Genomic DNA, 24,703 nt, shown 5'->3' with positions numbered 1-24,703 from the left:
CAAAATAATATTCTGTCAGTGGTTTTTAAAAATCCTTCTCCTTGCATAGGAGTTTTCATGTCACATTACATTCATTACCTGTCAAAGATGAACGAGTATCAAAAAATGATTTAACTCTGTAGATGTGTTATCGAATGATTATATAGCATCTTACTAGTGCAATCTGCTCCTCCAGTGTCATATGTTGTTCTAGGTAGATTTTCTTGGCCTTCTCAAATGCTAAAGTAGCTTCTTCTTGCTTTTTACTGATACTTTGTTCCAAGCAGAATATTTTGTTATTACAACCCTAGCAACAAAAAAGTCCATATTCAACATTACTACATGCTTTGTTCATATCAATACAGTAGCTTTCACTCAAAAGAAATGAAAATAGCAATGCAATGGTAGGAAACTTTAATTTTATTTTCTTTATTGACGAAGAAAAAAATCATAATATACATGCTGTCATATGTTACAGTGTGACAACCCTCTGTACCAGCAAAACATACACAAAGATAACCATTCTTCACCATACTTTAAATTTTTGTTTTCCTTTCCTCACTCCCGCCCCTCCCCCAAATCCCCTTAATAAAACAAAATAAGTGCAACAAACATCTTGATCAATACGAGTGGTGTAGCAGAAATACTATTCATGTAACAAAATCTTACAAGAAAGAACCTCCTTCCCCCTAACTGCCATCCCCTTCCCCAATCCCTCCCAGTCCCTATATATCATAATCCAAAGTATATTATTCCAAGTAATTCTTCCCTCTTATAGTATCTTGTAACACTGAATTAAGGAGGGTCTGAGGTTATGTGACCACCCTGACGCCCCAAAAAGAGAAGGAAGAATAGGAGAAGGGACGAAAAAAAAAGAAAAAACCCGGGGGCCCCCATCCTGTAGCATCACCCCCCCACCCCGAGTAGTCAAAGGTGAGAAAATAAAAACATTTTTTCGTTAGTTCATCAAGCACCAATTATAAAGGCTGATCATTAATTAGGCTGCGAGCTCGGGAAGACAGCCCTTGAACATTGGGCTCCCAAATCATCCAAAACAACTTTTTCCTCTTCACCGTGAGCAAGGCCGATCGAGACTCCTAGGTACATAATTGATGAAATGCATTACGCCAATGCCATATATTAGGAGCATCTCTCACACACCAATTTTGTAAGATACACTTCACTCCTACCCCACATGCCTTATACACAGTGGTGTGCTGGTAAATTTTTAACAGGCTCTCTCCCCGGTCCACCTCGGCGGCGCCCCCCCCCCCCCCGGTCAACCACTGCGCCCCCCCATCTACCTCTGTGCCCCCCCCCCCCCGCCCACCTCTGCACCCCCCAAAATTGCAGAGCTGGCTATAGCTGGGGGTGGGGGGGACAATGCATTACTCTCTCCAGAAAAAAAAAATTAAATGATCCCAGGTTCCAATCTAATTCATGTTTAATATGGGATAAAATGCCATAAATAAGTAAATAAATATAAACTTTTAACGTTCAGCACCTGATTCTCAAAGTGGACATATTCCAAACACTATAATGAAAATAAAATTATTTTTTCTACCTTTGTTGTCTGGTGACTTTGTTTCTCTGATCATGCTGGCCCAGTATCTGATTCTGCTGCTCTCTATCTGTTCCCTTGACTCCGTTTCCAGGGCTTCCTTTCCATTTATTTCTTTTCTTTCCTCCTTTCTTCTTCATTTCTGGTCCTCCGCAGACTTGACTGTACAGTGGATCCAACTTCTGCCTATTTTCTCCATCCATGTGCAGTTTCTCTCCTCACTTCCTTTTCCCTCATCTAATCTCCTTCCTCTATCTTCCCTCCATGTCCAGCATTTCTTCTCTCTCCCTTCCCTTCCTCCCTCCCTCCATGTCCAGAATTTCTCTTGCCCTCCCCTCCATCCATGTCCTGAAACTCTCTTCTCTCCCCTGCCCCTCTCTATCCATCCATACCCAGCAATTCTCTTCTCTCCCCTGCCCCTCTCTATCCATCCATACCCAGCAATTCTCTTCTCTCTCCTGCCCCCTCTACCCATCCATGCCCAGCAATTCTCTCCCCTGCCCCCCTCTTCCCATCCATGCCCAGCAATTCTCTCCCCTGCCCCCCTCTACCCATCCATGCAATTCTCTTCCCTGCCCCCCTCTACACATCCATTCCCAGTGATTCTCCTTCCTCCCCTCCCAATCCCAAACATGTCCAGCGATGTCCTTTGCCCCTCCCCTCCTGCTCCCATCCATCTTTTTCTATTACCTCCGTCGAAGCGCCGCGTTATTTAAAGCCCTGCTGCCCGTCTCTAGCCTTCCCTGTTTGCTTCATGATGAGTTCGTTCCCTCAGTCCCGCCTTCGTGGAAAAAGGAAATGATGTCAGAAGGCGGGACTAAGGGAACGAACTCATCACGAAGCAAGCAGGGAAGGCTGGAGACGGGCAGCAGGGCTTTAAATAACGCGGTGCTTCGACGGAGGTAATAGAAAAAGACGGATGGGAACGGGAGGGGAGGGGCGAAGGACATCGCTGGACATGTTTGGGAGCGGGAGGGGAGGTAAGCATGGCTTGTGATGGCGCCCTCCTGCCATGCTTACCTCGTGTAATGGAGCTGGCTCGCCCAGAAGAACAACCGGCTCGCAAGCGGTGTCAAAAACAAGCGGCTCTTGCTAGCCGGTGCGAGCCGGCTCCAGCACACCATTGCTTATACATAAAATAATGTTGCCCCTTGGACAAAAGAGGTCTATATTGTGTTAACCCCAGCAGAAGGTTGGAGGGTGAAAAATCCGGAGGTAGAGAAAACAGCGTTTCAATGTACGTTAAAATGCTATTCCAAAAGTCCCGTATTGTCGGACATATCCAAAATGCATCAGAGAGATTGGGCCCCAATAGCCCACAAGCCTCACAGCGTAAAGAAGGAGTACTTCCTGCATGAAATGCCTGCCTCGGAGAAAAGTAGGCCCTCGTTATCATACGGAACATACTTTCTCTGTATCTAGCATTATAAAAAATCCGAAGCACCAATCTTCCATCCACCTCTCTGCTATATTACCATAAGCTTTCTGGGGCATTAGTAATGCTAAAGCTTTAACAAAATAAGCCACAGACATATAGGTTACCTGAGGGGAGATGAAAAAGGATTTCAATCTATCCACTATCGCCAATGTACATCCAATACGTAGAAGATGTGACACACAGTGCGAAACTTACATATACACATAATGGTTTCCAGAATGGAAGGGAAGTGTGTCTACCACGTTCCGATAAGATTTGAGGGTTCCATCCACATTCAGGAAACCCACAACATATAAATATCCCTGTTAGCCCCAAGTCCGCAACACTGGGGAGTCCATCCCCGGCTGAAAGCCCAAGTTCCCTTCCAAAGGCAAAAGATCTGTATATTGAGGCAAACTATTCCAACATTTAAGTAATGTGCATCAAGCAATCCGCATAGTTTTTAACAGGATATTTTGACGCACAGCCATAGGCAGCTCTTCCCTTTGAGCATGGAGTAAGTAATGAGGATGTAGAGGATGAAACAATGCCATTTCCATGGACCAAGGAGTGTAAACTTCAGATTCCAAAACCCAATCCCACAGGTGGCGAAAAAGGCATGCCATGTTATATTGGTGAAGGTTGGGAAGTTCCAGACCTCCCATAGGCCATGATCCATATAGCAAGTCCAGATGAATTTTCGATTTTTTCCCCACTCCAAATGAATCTACGCACCATCCGGTTCAATACCTTAATATCCTTCTTCATAATCCATAGGGGAAGTTGCTGAAGTACATATAGCCATCTTGGAAACAAAGACATATGGTAAAGACTAATTCTCCCATGTAAAGACAATGTTAAAGAGTTCCATATTCTCAAATGCCTCTATGTAATATTCATCAAGTTCTTTTTTTTTTTTTTTTTTTAAATTTTTATTTATTGAATTTCAAATTTTACAAATGAATATCAATTTGTAAGGTAATACAGAGAAACAGTTACAAGGCAATTACAAAATAAAAGATATGCATATCTAATCGTAATATTTCTTACTCTTTCTTAGACCACAACAATTATTTGGGGGGAGTGGGTTTAGAAAACTAAAAGGAGAATTCAATAAGGAAAATCAAGTTTTAAACCACAATTGGCATAGTCCTATGTTTTATCCCGTCATATTCTATTCGCTGATTCAGTTGTTCCAGTCTGGCGGCTAGTTGGAATCTTAGAGTCCAGAAATACCTTCAGCTGACTTGGCTCGAAAAAGACATATTTAACACCTAATAAACGTATCACACATTTACAGGGATAAACCAATGTAAAAATTGCACCCAAAGTTTTTACATCTTCTCTCAGGATCAAAAATTGTTTTCTTCTTTGCTGGGTCACCTTTGTAACATCAGGGTATACCCATATTTTTTGACCACAAAAGAGTGCTGTGGAGTTTTTGAAATATAATTTCATAATCATATTTAAGTCCTGCTCAAATACAAAGGATACTATCAGAGTCCCCCGGTTAGTTATTTCAACCATAGAGTCTTCTAATAATGCAGTTAAATTCTGTAAGTCAATATCATTTCTCTGAGGGGCTATGTTCACCATATTTACTGATTGAGAAGCCTCTCCCCGCTTCTGAGTAGCTGGAAGGTAATACACTTTATTACAAGGGGGAATATCTTTAGGAGAGAGCTTCAAAATCTCTTGTAGATATTTTTTGAAGAAATCATAAGATGAAAGTGCAGGTGATATTGGAAAATTCAATAGTCTGAGTGTAAGACGTCGATTAAAGTTCTCAATTTGCTCTATTTTGCGAGATGTTAGCATTTTATCTTTAACCAAGGTGTCCACAGTCAGTTTCACTGTATTTACCTCATCTTTTACCTGAGATACTTGATTTGTTACTTCTGATTTTGTTTTTTCAAAAACTTCCGACATTGTAGACAGTTTACTCACTATTGTAGAAATTTCTTTAGTCGATCTAGCCACCTCAGCCGTTAGTCCCTGGACCGCTTGCCAAATAGCCATCAGAGTAACTTCCTGTGGGGAGCCTTGCTCCTGAATGTTTCCTTCTGCTTGTCCAGGGGGGGAACCGCCGATCGGGCTCAAACTTTCGGCGTCTTGCGTCTCAGCTTGGCCTGCTAACCCCACCCTGGAACTTGCAGGACACGGAGGTCGCGTCAGCTCAGGCGGCGATAGCGTGGTATCCGGCCCCAGAATAGACGTCGCTCCTTCGGCGTCACTCAACGCGGGACTCGCCAAACCATATTCCACCGGGAAGCTTGTCATGTAGCGATCTAGGGTCTGCTGTGTCGGAGACGAAGTAAAGGCTATCGGCGGTTGCCTTTTAATCGCCGCTTTCCGCTTAGTATGAGGCATTTCAACACAGGAAAAACAAGAATGAGGTATTTCCAGCAGATTCCCGAGACGCTCACGCAGCAAGCTAGGACGCCATCTTGCCACACCCCCAATATTCATCAAGTTCTTAATGTTGAGAGAATATAATTCCCCGGGGTCAGCCGGCAGCTGGATTCCCAAGTACTTAAAATGGCCATCAGCCCATGACAAAGGAAAACATCCCTCCCAATGCCAACGAGATTCAAGCGTAGTTGGCAATGCTTCAGACTTGTCCATATTCAATCTGAAACACGAAAATTCTCCATTATCCTGAAAACTTTCCAATAAATTGGGTAAGGACGTTCGAGGAGACGCAATATGTACCAGGAGGTCATCCGCGTATGCCGATACTTTAAACAATTCCTTGCCCACTCGTACTCCCTGGATATCCGGATTACTCAAAATCTCTCAAATCAATGGGTCTAAAGTCAAGACGAACAACAAAGGAGGGGAACTTTGTCGGGTCCCCCTGCCCACTGAAAAAGGTTAGCCAACAATGCTGCTTTTGGATGTTATATAGCATCAAAAAATCTGCCTTGAATACCATATCTCTCGAGAACTTTAAACAGAAAAGGCCATGCTACTCTATCGAAGGCTTTTTCTGCATAAAAACTAATAAGAAGCGTATCTTCCTTCACCTTCCTTGCAGCTGCCAAAATCTGTCTGATATTTTTAAGCACATGTCTATCCCACACAAAACCTACCTGCGGGGAGGCAATAATAGAGGGCAGTACTTGTGCAAATCTATTCGCCAATATCGAAGCCAGTAACTTAGTCTCATAACAAAGAAGAGAGATCGGCCAATATGATGCGGGTAAAGTGGGATCCTTCCCTGGCTTAGGAAGAACTATAATGTGTGCCAAGTTCAGAGTAGCTGACATACACCCAGAGGCTAGGAATCCGTTAAACATAGCTGTGATAGGACGTACTATATCTAGCCCTAGGAGTTTATAGAACTCAGCTCTGTATCTATCCAGACCAGGTGCTTTGAACTGCGAACTGTGTTTTATGGCCCAGTTCACCTCATCTTCCCCAATCGGTCTATTAAGTGAGTCCCCGTTGGGTCTGTGAGATAGTAGCTCTAAACTAGACAAGTAAGTATCTGGATCTAAACCATCCTCCAAATTTCCATTATATAGGTCTTCATAAAAATCCCTAAATATTTTAGCAATACCAGGAGTATCATGAACCACCTGACCACCATCCCCCCGCATAGTCAAAACCACAGAAGGAGCAGCTGAGGACCTCGCTAACCGTGCCAGCAATCTGCCGCTTTTATCTCCATATTTATACAATTGGTACTGATAGTAAACAGCAGATTTCTTAGCTCTCTGATGAATAAGTTCATTTAATGCTGCCTGCGTTGCCAAAAGCTGCTCCCGACTCCCCAGTACGTAAAGGTGCCGCACACTGACGAAGTCTGATCAGCTTCCATTCCAGCTGAAGGATGGCCCTGTCCCTGGCATGACGCCGATTAGCACAATAAGCTATAATGTCCCCTCGTAAGAGAGCCTTGGCCACCTCCCAAAAAAGAATAGGGTCAGCTTCATGTTCAGCATTAAAAGTTTTGTAATCTACCCATTTATCTCTAAGTTAGAAACTGCGAGTCCGTGTATAGCTCAAGTGGAAATTTCCACTTAGACGCTTTTTGATGTTCTTCAGCAGCCCGAAACTGTAACCATACCATGGCGTGATCCGACACCTCTATAGGCCCTATCTCTGCCTCAATGATCTCTGAAAAGAAATTCCTATCCACCAACAAATCTATTCTAGAATGTGTCAGGTGTGCTCTAGAAAGATGAGTATAATCTCGTTCAGTAGGATGTAATAAACGTCAAACATTGACCAGATCCAAAATCTAGCACAACAGGGCCACGCCCTCAGTCCTATCTGCTACATGATGATGGGGATTATGAGATCTATCCCAGTCCGGATATACTACCCAGTTAAAATCCCCTCCCACCAATCTAGGATGTGGCGGAAAGTCATGTATTTGTTCCAATAGGTGCTGACAGAAAGATTTCTTATAAATGTTGGGAGAATATACATTACATAATATCAAAGGCTGATTGTTAACAAGCACATGAGCTATAACGAAACGACCTTCTGGATCAGCAAATACCCGTTTGGTTTCAACATGTAATGCTTTATGAAAAAGAATAATCACTCCAGCCTTCTTTGCCACTGCAGGGGCCTCCAAATATGTACCCACCCGCCAAGTAAGGAGTTTCTTATGCTCTCCCGCAGTCAAATGTGTTTCCTGAAGAAAAGCAGTCTGCGCATGTTTCTTATGTAAGGTGTGAAGTATCTTTTTCCGTTTTAGAGGGGAGGAGATGCCTCCTACATTCCAAGTAAATAATTTAATAGGTATTACGTAATAGCCCCAACAAGGAATACGAATAAAGGCCCATTATTTCCATTAAGCAAGAAGACCCCGTCCCAGCCATTGAAACCTCCATGTACGCTCCATCCCAAGAACCCGCAGCCATCCATTCCTTCTCCAATGCTCACATTTTTAGTTCTCATCTGCAAAACCCCTAGCTCCCCCCTATGAGAAAAACCCATCAGATAACAAACCCCCATTTCACACAGCAAAAACCCAAACATCTCCCCTCTCCAAATTTATTTATATTATTTATTTGTTGCATTTGTACCCCACATTTTCCCACCTATTTGAAGGCTCAATGTGGCTTACATAGTACCGTCAGAGGCGTTTGCCCAGTTGGTTGATAACAAATACATAGTTGTAAAGGGATCAAATGAGGTATAAGTGGAGGGTCGGAAGGGGTGAAGATTGTGTGCTGTCCTGTTTGATCATAGATATGCTGTGTTGGTAGGTGAAGAGGGTTACGTGGAGTTGTTGGGGTAGGCCTTTTTGAAGAGGTTGGCTTTTAGTGATTTTCTGAAGTTCAGGTGATCGTGGATTGTTTTCACAGATTTTGGGAGGCCATTCCATAGTTGTGCGCTTATGTAGGAGAAGCCGAATGCTTAAGTTGTTTTATATTTCAGTCCTTTGCAATTTGGGTAGTGTAGGTTTAGGTAGGATCTTGACGATCTGACTTTGTTTCTTATTGGTAAGCCTATAAGGTCTGTCATGTATCCTGGGACTACACCGTATAAGATTTTGTAGACTAAGGTGCAAATTTTGAAGATGATCCATTCTTTGATTGGGAGCCAATGCAACTTTTCAAAGAAAGGATAGGGTGTTGGTTCAGAGGAAGAGAGAAGCCTTGGAATAGGGCTGTCTGAGAACGGGGGAAGCAGAGCCAGGTGATCTGGTGGCTAAAGATTGAGGTGTGCAGAGAAAGAAAAAAGAAGAAACAAAGGCAGCTCAGCAGAGTCCTGTGTACTCTGCTGCAGGGAGAAAGAAAGAGAGAGGCGTAGTACCCAGGACACAGAGAAGTGCCCGGGACAGAGAGAGAAGCAGTAGACCCCCAAGCAGAGCTCTGTGCTCTGCTGCACAGAGAAAGACAGAGCCCCAAGTAGTGCCCTGAGCTCTGCTTTATACCTAATAAGAACTGAGAGGGAACAGGAGCAGAAAGAGATCAAATAACTTCTCTCCTTCCCAGTTATTTCCTTTACAGAACTCCAGATTACTTTCTGAAGTCAGGAAAGCTTCTCTGAAGTCAGGAAGAAAGGTGACAAATTTCATAGGTTGTACCTCTTTGAAATCCCTAGTGATGGAGCCTCTATGTCTGGCCTTGGTTGCTCTGAAGCCTTGCTCCTAGATGGAACAAAAGGTATGTTAATCAAGAGTAATTGAGAAACCAAAGGGCTATCAGGCCTCTGACCACCATTTGGTGCCATCCTCAGTGCTTCCTGAGGGAAGGGGAGAGTTCTCAGAGGTCAGAAGCTGGTTTAATATTAATATAAGTATGTCCAGCAATAATTTTGACTTCCAGGAATCCTGACAAGGGGTTGAGCACTTTCAAAGCTTGTTTTGCTGAATATCACCCTGGCTGCTGTATTTTGGGCAGTTTGAAGTTTTTTTATGAGTTGTTCTTTGCAACCCGCATAGATTTCATTGCAATAGTCTGCATGGCTTAGGACCATTGATTGTATTAGGTATCGAAAGGTCGTTCTTGGGAAGAAAGGTTTTAATCGTTTGAGCTTCCACATTGAATAGAACATTTTCTTTGTTACAGAGTTTACTTGACTCTCTAGGGTAAGGTTGCGGTCGAGTGTGACGCCGAGTATTTTCAAACTGTCCGAGGTAGGGAGGGTATGTCCTGGAGTATTTATGGTTTTGGGTTTGTATTTGTTATATGGAGAGGAGAGGATGAGGCAGTATGTTTTTTTCGGTGTTCAGTTTCAGTTGGAATGAGTTTGCCCAGGAGTCCATGATGTTCAGGCCATCATTGATTTTGTTGGTTATTTCTGTTAGATCATGTCTGATGGGGGTGTATATTGTAACATCATCTGTGTAAATAAATGGGTTAAGGCCTTGGTTGGATAAGGACTGTGCCAGTGGAATCATCATTATGTTGAAGAATATTGGTGATAATGGTGATCCCTGAGATATTCCGCAGACTGCTTTCCATGGTGGTGATATATGTTTGAATTTGATTTTACTTGATAAGATCTGGTGGTTAGAAAACCTTTAATCCAGTTAAGTACATTTCCTCCAATCCTGAAGTGGCCTAGTATTCTTAGTAGTATGTTGTGGTTTACCATGTCGAACGCGCTCGACATGTCGAACAGGAGGAGGAGTATGCTTTTGCCTGTGGCAATCTCCTGTTTGAATTTGGCCAGGAGGGTGACTAGGACAGTTTCGGTGCTATGGTGGGATCGGAATCCTGATTGTGAGTTTATGTAGTATTGAGAATTTGTCCAGGTATTCCGTAAGCTGTTTAGTCACAAAGCTATCCATCATTTTTACTAATGGGATAGACGCAACTGGGCGGTAATTAGTGAGATCGTTTGTGCCTTTCTTGGCGTCTTTTGGTATTGGGGTGAGTAAGATGTTGCCATGTTCCTCAGGGAAGAGACCTTGTTGTAACATGAAGTTTAGATGGGATGTAAGATCTGTTATGAAGCGATCTGGGGCAGACTTAAGTAGATGACTGGGGCGTGTGTCCAATTTGCAGTGGGTCTTGGCGAACCTCTGAGTCGCTTGTGTAACTGATTCGGTATTGAGAAGGTTAAATGTTGTCCAAATGCGGTCAGCTGGGTATCCTTCTGTGGTTGGGTCCACATGTCCCAAACCCACCCCCCAATCCCCCTCCCCATCCCATTTACCAGCTAATAAACCCCAATAAAGGGGCAAATCACTTAATGGTCCCCTTCCTGCTCCACCCGCCTAAAACAAGAATTACAAACACACACAAAACAAACAAACAAAAAAAAAACCCCAGGAGAAAGTTTAAAAGGATCCCCCATACTTGGACACCTGTTCTCTTCACAAGCATCCCCATGTAACCACAATTAGTTACCTAATGTCAGATTTTCAATTCAGGGTTTTTACCAGCCCTCCCATGTGCACTACAAAATGTGCTAGTGCCAGAACAAAATGAATAATATTAAAAAATAAATAAATAAAATGTTTTTTTTGTCAATCTCGCTTCTATCCCAACGAAGAGAAAATGCATCAAGTGTGTCCAAAACATCTTCTATCATGTAAATTCCTATGTCACCAACAGCATCATTATCATGGTCCAGGTCAGTAAGTCCATCCAGTCTATCGTTTGTCAAAAAGTCAGGCTCCCGAACCACTAATCTGGTCTCGGCTTCTGATGTCATAGATGGTTCCAATAACGCAATGAAGAGATCCTCTTCTTAATACTTGCATTAATGAGGCTCCATGTGCATATTTGTGGATGCAACAGAATCCCCTGGAACGGTGGCCCAGGCCACATGTCCCCTCAATGTATAATGGTCCACATTACATGGTTAATTGTAAGCTACATGACCACTTAGCTTGCTTACATACCACCTCCTAGATGCAGGTTTATATTCCAAGGAGCTTTATGTCAATATCACTTGTCCCAACAGCAAGGATTATACAGCAAAAATGCCCAGAGTGACTTCTGCATTATGTACTCCCGTGACATCATTATCATAGTCCAGTTCAGTGTCTCCATCCAATCTGCCCATCAGCAATGGAACACACTCCCAACCAGTGACTCAGGTCTCGACCTCTGTTGTCACTGATGCCTCTGGCAACGCTTTGAGGAAATCCTGAGCAGCAGTTATGGTATCGAAAAACATATTTTTATTGTTATAGCTTAGTTTAAGCTGCGCAGGGTACTGTAGTAACATAGTAACAAAGTAGATGACGGCAGAAAAAGACCTGCACGATCCATCCAGTCTGCCCAAGTGTAAAACGGATCTTCCGCTCTACCGATTGGTTGCATATGGGGGCAAAACTGTGCTTTTTTGCTGCTACCTTGGCGAAGTAGTCTTGGAAAAAGAATATTTTGCAGTTATCTATATATATAAAACTCACCCTCAACGTTCTATTGGCTTCTGACGTCACTGAAGCCAAGGTTCGTATGTTCGAAGCTCTGAAGCCTCGAAAAACAGTCTCTGGGCCCCGCCCTCGCGTCAAACGTTATGACGTTGAGGGCGGAGGCGGAGCAATTCACCGCCCTCGCGTCAAACGTTATGATGTTGAGGGCGGAGGCGGAGCAATTCACCAACATCGACAACGGGTGGGGTGGGGTGGGGGGCCACAGGAAAGCCTTGCTAGCGCCCGTTTCATTGGCTCCAGAAACGGGCCTTTTTTTTACTAGTTGTATAATAAAGACTTACCCCCTTGTAGCAGTTGCATTATTAAAGTTTTATGGGCGTAGTTGAGGATGCGACAAATAATCACCCTAGGCCGAGAAGATTCCGTCGGACGCTGGCCCAGTCTATGTGCCCTTTCAATGAGCAATGGTCCATACTGCATAGGTAATTGTAGGCCACCAAACAGCTTAGTTTCCAGAAACTCGATTAATTCCCTTTCTGCTACAGATTCAGGAGTACCAATTAGCCGAAGGTTGTTTCTTCTGGACCTATTTTCCAAGTCCTCCATTTTGTCCTCACAGCTCAAGACCCTTTGTTGCAACTTGGCACAAGCGTCCTCCAGGATTTTCACTTGGTTCTCCAGGTCGCTCGTGCGCTGCTGCTGACATTGCAGATCACGGCAAATTTCAGCAAACTGATCAATAGTAAGCTGGAACGGCTGCATGATCGGCTGTAGTCTTCTATCCAAGACAAGCTGCATAGCTGCCGTCACCTCTGCCGCCACTTCTGTGACCCAGGCCGAGCTAAGTCCCACAGTGGTGGGGCTTGTTAGCACCACCATTTTGTCTTCTCCACCTCGGGGCTGCTCAGCACCTTTGTGCAGCGATTTCGACACCATATGTCCTCCAATCAGTTCAAAAATATTACGCTCTGGGTAAGTGTGCTTTCCGATTACCAAAAAGTCATTTAAGAAAGCAAAAAAAATAAATTAAAATAGTGACTCAGAGCAGGAAGACCGGGAGAGCTCAGCCCCTGCGTCCTCTCACGGTCATAGCACCACGTGACCCCGGTAGGAACCTTTAACGTAAATCGTGGTTACTTCACCACAAAAAGTTAACATCTATTTCCAGAAATCATTGATAATTTACTAAAGATTTGACAAATGTACACACTGTAAAATAAACAAACCCATGTTTCAAAATATGCATTTCATAAACAAACACTGTGCTGTCATGGAACAGTATTAGAATAAAGTAAATAATGCAGATAAAACCAAGCTTAAGCCATAGAGAGCTCTCCTTGATGTCCAGATGCATCAGGGATTCCATTGGATAAGACAAAATATTATGTTTCAGTTAGCAAAAGTCATCAATGAGCAACCACATAGTAGTTCATGATTCGTAATAATAATAATTATATCGTAGTGATAGGGTGAATCGGATTGGTGGAGGGGTAGCATTGTATATTAACGAGAGCCTTGAATCAAATAGATTGAAAATTCTGCAGGAAACAAAACACTCCTTGGAATCACTGTGGATTGAAATTCCATGTGCAAAGGGGAAAAGGATAGTGATAGGAGTGTACTACCGTCCGCCTGGCCAGGACGAACAGACGGATGCGGAAATGTTAAAGGAAATCAGGGACGCAAACAAACTGGGCAACACAATAATAATGGGGGATTTCAATTACCCGCATATAGACTGGGTTAATGTAACATCTGTACACGCAAGGGACATAGGATTTCTTGATGAAATCAAGGACAGCTTCATGGAACAGCTAGTTCAGGAGCCGACAAGAGAAGGAAAAATACTAGACTTAGTCCTTAGTGGTGCTCATGATCTAGTGCAGGGGGTAACGATACGAGGGCCGCTTGATAACAGTGATCATAATATGATCGGTTTTGATATTGGCATTGAAGGAAGTGAAACTAGGAAATCAAGTACGCTAGCGTTTAACTATAGAAAAGGTGATTACGACAAAATGAGAAAAATGGTGAAAAAAAGACTGAAAGGAGCAGCTCGCAGAGTAAAAAACTTGCATCAGGCGTGGATGCTGTTTAAAAACACCATCCTGGAGGTTCAGGACAAATATATTCCACGTATTAGAAAAAAGGGAAAAAAGACTAAACGTCAGCCGGCGTGGCTAAACAGTAAGATAAAGGAAATCATTAGAGCCAAAAAACAATCCTTCAGAAAGTGGAGAAGAGAACCAACTGAAAGTAACAGGATAGATCATAAGGAATGCCAAGCCAAATGCAAAGCGGAGATAAGGAGGGCAAAAAAGGACTTTGAGAAGAAATTAGCGTTGGAAGCAAAAATACATAGTAAAAAATTTTTTAGATACATTAAAAGCAGGAAACCGGCCAAAGAGTCGGTTGGGCCGCTGGACGAAAATGGTGTTAAAGGGGCGATCAAGGAGGACAAAGCCGTAGCAGAGAAATTAAATGAATTCTTTGCTTCGGTCTTCACCGAGGAGGATTTGGGGGGGACACCGGTGCCGGAAAGAATATTTGAAGCGGGGGAGTCGGAGAAACTAAACAAATTCTCTGTAACCTTGGAGGATGTAATGGGTCAGTTCAGCAAGCTGAAGAGTAGTAAATCACCGGGACCTGATGGTATTCATCCCAGAGTATTAATAGAACTAAAAAATGAACTTGCGGAGCTACTGTTAGAAATATGCAATCTGTCCCTAAAATCGAGTGTAGTACCGGAAGACTGGAGGGTAGCCAATGTTACTCCGATTTTTAAGAAGGGTTACAGAGGAGATCCGGGAAATTATAGACCGGTGAGTCTGACGTCGGTGCCGGGCAAGATGGTGGAGGCTATTATTAAGAATAAAATTGCAGAGCATATACAAAAACATGGACTGATGAGACAAAGTCAGCACGGATTTAGTGAAGGGAAGTCTTGCCTCACCAATCTAATGCATTTTTTTGAGGGGGTAAGCAAACATGTGGACAATGGGGAGCCGGTTGATATTGTATATCTGGATTTTCAGAAGGCGTTTGACAAAGTGCCGCACGAAAGACTCCTGAAGAAATTGCACAGTCATGGAATCGGAGGTAGGGTATTATTATGGATTAAGAACTGGTTGAAAGATAGGAAGCAGAGAGTAGGATTGCGTGGCCAGTATTCTCAGTGGAGGAGGGTAGTTAGTGGGGTCCCGCAGGGGTCTGTGCTGGGTCCGTTGCTTTTTAATGTATTTATAAATGACCTAGAGATGGGAATAACTAGTGAGGTAATTAAATTCGCCGATGACACAAAATTATTCAGGGTCGTCAAGTCGCAGGAGGAATGTGAACGATTACAGGAGGACCTTGCGAGACTGGGAGATTGGGCGTGCAAGTGGCAGATGAAGTTCAATGTTGACAAGTGCAAAGTGATGCATGTGGGTAAGAGGAACCCGAATTATAGCTACGTCTTGCAAGGTTCCGCGTTAGGAGTTACGGATCAAGAAAGGGATCTGGGTGTCGTCGTCGATGATACGCTGAAACCTTCTGCTCAGTGTGCTGCTGCGGCTAGGAAAGCGAATAGAATGTTGGGTGTTATTAGGAAGGGTATGGAGTCCAGGTGTGCGGATGTTATAATGCCGTTGTATCGCTCCATGGTGCGACCGCACCTGGAGTATTGTGTTCAGTACTGGTCTCCGTATCTCAAAAAAGATATAGTAGAATTGGAAAAGGTACAGCGAAGGGCGACGAAAATGATAGTGGGGATGGGACGACTTTCCTATGAAGAGAGGCTGAGAAGGCTAGGGCTTTTCAGCTTGGAGAAGAGACGGCTGAGGGGAGATATGATAGAAGTGTATAAAATAATGAGTGGAATGGATCGGGTGGATGTGAAGCGACTGTTCACGCTATCCAAAAATACTAGGACTAGAGGGCATGAGTTGAAGCTACAGTGTGGTAAATTTAAAACGAATCGGAGAAAATTTTTCTTCACCCAACGTGTAATTAGACTCTGGAATTCGTTGCCGGAGAACGTGGTACGGGCGGTTAGCTTGACGGAGTTTAAAAAGGGGTTAGATAGATTCCTAAAGGACAAGTCCATAGACCGCTATTAAATGGACTTGGAAAAATTCCGCATTTTTAGGTATAACTTGTCTGGAATGTTTTTACGTTTGGGGAGCGTGCCAGGTGCCCTTGACCTGGATTGGCCACTGTCGGTGACAGGATGCTGGGCTAGATGGACCTTTGGTCTTTCCCAGTATGGCACTACTTATGTACTTATGTACTAGTCAAAAAAGTAAACTCAATTTTCTCTCACTTCAACTTTGTGACATGCTCATGTTCATTTATTTTGATATACCGATGATGACGTTTCCATCTCAAGTTTACAAATTTACAAATAGATAACAGAAACTATGATAGTGGAGTTTAGTCCAAAATAAGTTACAATCCAAATTCAAATAAGGTCAGGGTGGGAGGGGACAGCAGGCAACATTTAATAGACACTAGCAGTAAAATAAATAAATAAATAAATAAATGGCCCTGTTTAATAAGGTGCACTAACATTTTTAGTGCACGCTAAAAATTAAGCACCCACTAACGCTAGAGACATCCATATATTCCTATGGGTGTCTTTAACATTAGCGCACACTAATTTTTAGCACACGCTAAAAATGCTAGCATGACTATAGCACGGCTTACTAAACAGGGCACTAAGATAGAAGGGTCTTAGTTGAGAATCAGGGCCCTAGTGCTTCTGCATACGAGACCCCAACAAAGGTTGTTGAGGGGATAGGGAAACCTAGGCTTCATATAAATGATGAATGAGGATTCCTGCTGAAGCTGTAATAGGAGTGTGTTGAGGAAAAAAAAAAAACAGAAGAACAATCCTCCACAGCTCTCAGGTCAAAACAACAAAAAATAGCGGAGGTGACAAACCACACTATATACAGACAAACCACACTATGTACACTTTGCTATTTGTGCGAAGTTACACCCAGTCTGAGTTTTTTCTCCAGTATTATATAGGTTTGAGACGCCATCAAACCTACAGATGACATTGTGACACATTTCAGACTCCTGATTTAGGCCAATAGGCCAGAACACAGCCCATGTCGAGTCTAGTTACATCTACAATAAAGAAATTTGTGGCACTTTCAGCATACATAGTGTGGTTTGTGTCATCTCCACTGTGTTTTGATGGGAGTGTGTTCCCCATGGACAGCCCTATTATGCTGAAAATAGTGTGTCTGATGATGTTGAGGCAGATAACTCTGAAAGAGGGTACTACAAGAAGATTCCGGTTCAGTGACCGGAGAGATTTTTATGTAAGGAACAAGGAAGTGTGAGTTAAAAAAAAAAAAAAAAAAAAAAGTACAACCCCCCCCCCCCTCCCCCCCTCAAATCAAGAAGCCTTGTGCTGTGTACTTTGTTTACCAGCAATAGGATCTTGAATCAAATCCTCTACAAGCATTGCTGGTAACTAGTAGGATTCATTGTATCCTTCAGTTATTCCCTTTGCAAGCTTCTCCTTCAACTTTTTATTAAAATATTATTCTAAAAATGTGGCCAATTGTTTTGATTTTTATTTATTAATCTGACATATCACTTATTCATTACAAAATATTAAGCAGTTTACAAACATAAAAACCTAATAAGAATTGCTGTTTCCCTAATCCCTTCTCCCCTCCCCCCCCATACCACCTGGCTATTTGGAACAACTAGTTTGCCGATTTCTTCTGAGCTTAAGGCTGTATTTTCCTTCACTCATGCAATTAATCGACCTTAAAGTCTGTGTACCCATGTCCAGCACATCCCCCATATATTATCCAATTCCTTTCCACTCTCTCTGCACATAGCAGTGAGCTTGCTTTTAACATAAAAATTGCTTAACCTTTAACAGAATCCACTGGCAATTTGTCACACTTCTAGTTAAGACAACTATTTCACATCTTACTGCTATAATACAATATTTAAGAAATCCCAACTCCTTTTCTGGGTAGTAACTATGTAGTATAAATATCTTAAGGTTCCAGGGGGATCTTTCATGATATTAATACTAGGACTGCACAGTAATCACGATTAACGTGCTATTAATTGCAATTAAAAAATGTAATCACAATGAATAATTAATCATGTGCTGCCCACCTTCTGACTCCCTCCCATGCCTCCCCCTGCTGTGCACGGTCCGGCATCTCTCCTTGTCCTCCCGGACCTACCAGTGTCTCTCTCTCGGGTCCCCCCCTCCCCACCTTGGTGTACCTTTTGAAATGCAAGCAAGTCCTCGTCCCTACAGCCTAAGTGGCAGCTGTACTTAAAGGCTGCCTCTAGCCTGCACCGAGCCTTTCCTTCTGACCCATCCCATCCCTTGTGACACAATATCCTGTATGCAGAAGAGCAGGATGGATCAGAGGAAAAGGCCAAGTGCAGGCCGCAGGCAGCCTTTGAGTATGCCTGCCGTTGGTGTGGCAGGGCTGATGACTTGCTTGCTTTTCAAAAGGTACATGGTGTGGGGCTGGGAGGGTCCTGATAGAAAGCTACAGTCAGGTCTTGGAGGGGAGGGAGGGAATTGAGAAAGAACTGTGGGCAGGGCCAAAAGGGGAGGTTGAGATGCCAAACTTAGGGTGAGGAGGAAGAAGGGAGAGAAGTGGAGGGATAGGGAGAGATGTTGGGCTCAGAAGGAAGGAAGGAAAAAAAAAAAGAGGTGTTGACCTCAGAAGTTGGGAGAGAGGGAAGAGAGAGAGAAAGATAATGAGCCTGGGGTTAGAGGGAAGGGAGAGTTGGACCTAGAGGGGGGAAAAAGGAAGATACTGGGTACATAAGTATTGCCATACTGGGAAAGAACAAAGGTCCATCAAGCCCAGCATCCTGTTTCCAACAGTGGCCAATCCAGATCACAAATACCTGGCAAGATCCCAAAAAAGTACAAAATATTTTATACTGCTTATCCCAGAAATAGTGGATTTTCCCCAAGTCCATTTAATAACGGTCTATGGACTTTTCCTTTAGGAAGCCGTCCAAACCTTTTTTAAACTCCGCTAAGCTAACCGCCTTTACCACATTCTCTGGCCACGAATTCCAGAGTCTAATTACACATTAAGTGAAGAAAAATTTTCTCCGATTTGTTTTAAATTTACTACATTGTAGCTTCATCGCATGCCCCCTAGTCCTAGTATTTTTGGAAAGCGTGAACACATCACATCTACCCGTTCAACTCCACTCATTATTTTATAGACCTCTATCATATCTCCCCTCAGCCGCCTTTTCTTCAAGCTGAAGAGCCCTAGCCGCTTTAGCCTTTCCTCATAGGGAAGTTGTCCCATCCCCTTTATCATTTTTGTTGCCCTTCTCTACACCTTTTCTAATTCCACTATATCTTTTTTGAGATACGGTGACCACAATTGAACAAAATATTCGAGGTGCAGTCGCACCATGGAGTGATACAAAGGCATTATAACATCCTCATTTTTGTTTTCCATTCCTTTCCTAATAATACCTCATTCTATTTGCTTTCTTAGCCGCAGAAGCACACTGAGCAGAAGGTTTCAACGTATCATCGACGACGACACCTAGATCCCTTTCTTGGTCCATGACTCCTAACACAGAACCTTGCATGACGTAGCTATAATTTGGGTTCCTCTTTCCCACATGCATCACTTTGCACTTGCTCACATTAAATGTCATCTGCCATTTAGACACCCAGTCTCCCAGTTTCGTAAGGTCCTCTTGTAATTTTTCACACTCCTCCCGCAATTTAACCACTTTGAATAACTTTGTGTCATCAGCAAATTTAATTACCTCACTAGTTACTCCCATCTCTAGGTCATTTATAAATATGTTAAAAAGCAGCGGTCCCAGCACAGACCCCTGGGGAACCCCACTAACTACCCTTCTCCATTGAGAATACTGACCATTTAACCCTACTCTCGGTTTTCTATCTTTTAACCAGTTTTTAATCCACAATAGAACACTACCTCCTATCCCATGACTCTCCAATTTCCTCTGGAGTCTTTCATGAGGTACTTTGTCAAATGCCTTCTGAAAATCCAGATACACAATATCAACGGCTCACCTTTATCCACATGTTTGTTCACCCCTTCAAAGAAATGTAGTAGATTGGTGAGGCAAGATTTCCCTTCACTAAATCCATGTTGACTTTGTCTCATTAATCCATGCTTTTGAATATGCTCTGCAATTTTGCTCTTAATAATAGTCTCTACCATTTTGCCCGGCACCAACGTCAGACTCACTGGTCTATAATTTCCCGGATCTCCTCTGGTGTTACATTGGCCACCCTCCAGTCTTCCGGTACCACACTCGATTTTAAGGATAAATTACATATTTCTAACAATAGCTCTGCAAGCTCATTTTTCAGTTCTGTCAGTACTCTGGGATGAATACCATCCGGTTCAGGAGATTTGCTACTCTTCAGTTTGTAGAACTGCCCCATTACATCCTCCAGGTTTAGAAAGAATTCATTAAGTTTCACCGACTCGTCAGCTTTGAATACTATTTCTGGCACAGGTATCACTCCCAAATCTTCCTCGGTGAAGACCGAAGCAAAGAATTCATTTAATCTCTCCGCTATGGCTTTGTCTTCCCTCATCGCCCCTTTTACTCCTCGGTCATCTAGCGGTCCAACTGATTCTTTTGCCGGCTTCCTGCTTTTAATATACCTAAAAAAAAAATTTTACTAAGTGTTTTTGCCTCCAACGCAATCTTTTTTTCGAAGTCCCTTTTTGACTTCCTTATCAGCGCTTTGCATTTGACTTGACATTCCTTATGCCGTTTCTTATTATTTTCAGTCGGTTCCTTCTTCCATTTTCTGAAGGATTTTCTTTTAGCTCTAATAGCTTCCTTCACCTCACTATTTAACCTTGCCGGCTGTCGTTTGGTCTTCCGTCCTCCTTTTTTAATACGAGGAATATATTTGGCTTTTGAACAGCATCCACGCCTGATGTAAAGTTTTGACCCTCGCAGTCGCTCGTCTAAGTTTTCTTTTCACCGTTCTTCTCATTTTATCATAGTCTCCTTTTTTAAAGTTAAACGCTAATGTATTTGATTTCCTATGTATACTTACTTCAAAGCTAATATCAAGTCTGATCATATTATGATCACTGTTATCAAGCGGCCCCAGCAGCATTACCTCCCGGCACCAGATCATGCGCTCCACTAAGGACTAGGTCTAGAATTTTTCCTTCTCTCGTTGGCTCCTGTACCAGCTGCTCCATAAAGCTGTCCTTGATTTCATCAAGGAATTTTACCTAGCGTGTCCTGATGTTACATTTACCCAGTCAATATTGGGGTAATTGAAATCAATAATACATAAACAATTCTACCTCTTACACAATAAGTTTGAGGGCACTCTGACAGGTACACCATAAAAAAGTGGAGAAAAAAAAGACTTCAGAACAATCGGTTCCACCTCGTTTTTAAAGGACACACCTTAGATATAATGAGGGAACCGTTTACAATCATATGTCTTCACAAAAAAACTCCACATAAACTTTCAAAGGAGCACTGTCATGTGTCACCACAAACCTTGTAGGAGACTCAATTCACTTATCCAAGCTTGGAAAATGTACTTAGCTCAATATGCTGATGTCCTCGCCATTCAATCCAGATCCCAATGCTGTATATTCTCAAAATTCCTCAAATCCCGACAGGGAAACCCTGTTTCGCTATTTCCTAGCTGCTTCAGGGGAATATTTTCTTTCTTTCTCCTCCAAGCATTTTTAATTTCCGTCCGTCTCCAAGACACCCTGGAACAGAAAATGGCTGACCACCCATTATTATTGTGTTGCCCAGTTTGTTTGCGTCCCTAATTTCCTTTAACATTTCTGCATCCGTCTGTTCATCCTGGCCAGGCGGACGGTAGTACACTCCTATCATTATCCTTTTCCCCTTTACACATGGAATTTCAATCCACAGTGATTCCAAGACTGTTTTGTTTTGTTTCCTGCAGAATTTGCAATCCACATGTTTTGTTTCCTGCAGAATTTTCAATCTATTTGATTCAAGGCTCTCGTTAACATACAATGCTACCCATCCACCAATTCGATCCACCCTATCACTACGATATAATTTGTTCGACAGTGTCCCACTGGTTATCCTCCTTCCACCAGGTCTCAGAGATGCCTATTATATTTCATTTTTAATTTAGTGCAATATATTCTAACTCTCCCATCTTATTTCTTAGGCTCCTGGCATTCGCATATAGACATTTCAAACTATGTTTGTTGTTCCTATTTACATCATGCTCAGTACTTCACAGTATTAATTTGCAATCTTTTGTCTGATTTTTATTTTTATCTAAGGACACCTGATCTACTATGGTCTCTTTTGCAACCTCACTATCAGGATACCCTAATCTTCCCTGTTTTGGTGATATCTTTGAAAGATACCTTATCCCGAACCATGCGCTTTTGAGCGACTGTCGGCCTTCCCCCCATTTCTAGTTTAAAAGCTGCTCTATCTCCTTTTTAAATGCCGATGCCAGCAGCCTGGTCCCACCCTGGTTAAGGTGGAGCCCATCCTTTTGGAATAGGCTCCCCCTTCCCCAGAATGGACCTTTAAATTTAGTAGCATAGTCATGGGGAAGGGGCAGCTGAAGCCTGGCCAGCTTTAGAAATATGCGGCCCGCGTCACACCCTTCCTCCTCGTACTGCCTCAGGAGCGAGAAAGTCAGCAGCATGCCTCCAATCACAGATGCTTGCATGCCCCAAGCATGCTCAGTTTGTGCATGAACTGAGCATGCTTGAGAAGTGCTAGCATTGATGATCGGAAGCACCCCGCTAACTTCCTCGCTCCTGAGGCAGTACAAGGAGAAAGGAGGTGGCTTTGGCAATGAATTTCTTCGACAGGCGGGCTTCGGCATCCCCTCCAGCTTAAAGGCATGGTATATCTAATGTGGGAGTGGAGGGAGAGCAGAGGAAGAATGTGCCCCCCCCCCACAAAGCAGTAAAACAACCTCATACCAGAAAACTGTTGCTCCTAGCAGATTTCATTATCGAGACATTAACTTTGAAACACAGTTCAAGGGGCACAGCAAAGTGAAATGCCTTCCAGACTTCTCAGCTACCATGAGTACAAAGCAAATACTGACTATTATCAGAGAAGAAACTAAGGAACCCAACACTAATGTTGTTATCCACATGGGAACAATGACCTGGCCAATAATACCCCACTTAGAGTGCAGAGCGCTTTTCAGGAGCTATGGGAGGGGTTAAAACCTTTGGTACAAACAGCAGCATTTTCTGAAGTACTACTTACTTTTGGAAAGGGAGAGAAAAGTTTACAAAACACAGAGAATTTCAATAGAAGGCTCATAGCCTTGTGTCATCAAGAATGTTTTAGGTACATAGGAGGATGGGGCAATACATGGAAAAAAAACCCAAAGGTTTTGGGGTAGAGGGAGGGATCGGTACAATGTGGTGGGGGGGGGGGGGGGGGGAGGTTAATAATAAAATAAATTAAAAAAAAGGAAGTACAAAATGTGTTTGCATTGGGATTGCTGACTCCATATGGCGTACTTTGTCGAATCCTCGATGTTATGGTTGGCTTAGTTGAAACAAGATGTAACGAGTTGTTTTGAGTATGTTTGGTGGAATATCAACAATGTTCACTAAAGACTTCTATAAATTAAAAAAAAAAAAAAAAAACCCCCAAAAGATTAGATTGTAACAATGAGCTGTGTCTTACTGTGACAGGAAAAAAAAAATCCTTGGTGAGAAATTCATAATATGTTTCTAGGAGTTTAAACTAGAAAGTGAGGGTGGCTTATGGGGGCAGGTCACTTCCAGTGGTCACTCCCAGCTAAAGATATAATGTGACAGTAGTAAAGAAAGCAATGAAAAGAACAATCTTAGCAAATCACTTCTTACCAACACAGCAGGAATGAGACTAAACAAAAAACTAAACAGAAGATGAGACTGCCACTGAAAAGTAGCTGGAAAACGATGACCACAAATACTTGCTTAAGCAACAAAGTTCATGATCTGCAAGCCCTGATGTTAGAGGCAGACTTAGACATTGCTGCTATCATGGAGACATGGTTCAATGATTCCCATGAATGGGATGCAAACATAAGTACATAAGTATTGCCATAATGGGAAAGACCGAAGGTCCATCAAGCCCAGTATCCTGTTTCCAACAATGGCCAATCCAGGTCACAAGTACCTGGCAAGATCCCAAAACAGTACAATACATTTTATGCTGCTTATCCTGGAAATAAGCAGTGGATTTTCCCCAAGTGATTTTAATAATGGCTTAAGGACTTTTCTTATAGGAAGCTACCCAAACCTTTTTTAAACCCTGCTAATTGCTTTTATTACATTCTCTGGCAACGATTTCCAGAGTTTAAGTACACGGTGAGTGAAGAAATATTTTATCAGATTCGTTTTAAATTCACTACTTTGTAGCTTCATCGTGTTTCCCCTAGTCCCAGTATTTTTTGAAAGAGTAAACAAGCAATTCACGTCTACCCGTTCCACTCCACTCATTATTTTATAGACTTCTATCATATCTCCCCTCAGCCATCTCTTCTCCAAACTGAAGAGCCCTAGTCACTTTAGACTTTCCCCATAGGGAACATAAGTATTGCCACACCGGGACAAACCAAAGGTCCACCAAGCCCAGCATCCTGTTTCCAACAGTAGCCAATCCAGGTCACAAATACCTGGCAAAATCCCAAAAAAGTTCAATACATTTTATGCTGCTTATGTCAGAAATAACACTGGATTTTCCCTAATTCAATTTAATAATGGTCTATGGACTTTTCCTTTAGGAAACTGTCCAGGCCTTTTTTAAACCCCGCTAAGCTAACCGCCTTTACCACATTCTCTGGCAACAATTTCCAGAGTTTAATTACATGTTGAGTGAAGAAAAAGTTTCTCCGATTCGTATTAACTTTACTAATTTGTAGCTTCATCGCATGCCCCCTAGTCCTGGTATTTTTGGAAAGAGT

At 42.7% G+C, this 24,703-nt stretch overlaps 1 protein-coding gene across 6 annotated transcripts in view; it reads right to left on the bottom strand.

Annotated features, from left to right (window-relative positions):
• The window catches only part of CCDC18 (coiled-coil domain containing 18), a 251,047-nt gene that overhangs the window by 135,567 nt on the left and 90,777 nt on the right, over window positions 1-24,703 (bottom strand). For all 6 annotated transcript variants that reach the window (XM_030205711.1, XM_030205709.1, XM_030205710.1 and 3 more), the window contains one exon: window positions 155-286. In XM_030205711.1, coding sequence (XP_030061571.1) covers window positions 155-286 — 132 coding nt within the window. The remainder of the gene's footprint in view (window positions 1-154; window positions 287-24,703) is intronic.

This window comes from Microcaecilia unicolor, chromosome 6 (genome assembly GCF_901765095.1).
Source record: "Microcaecilia unicolor chromosome 6, aMicUni1.1, whole genome shotgun sequence".
In the NCBI taxonomy this organism is placed as follows: domain Eukaryota; kingdom Metazoa; phylum Chordata; class Amphibia; order Gymnophiona; family Siphonopidae; genus Microcaecilia; species Microcaecilia unicolor.
Note: the sequence above shows the minus strand (reverse complement) of the source record. Positions and strands in the feature narration are given on the sequence as shown.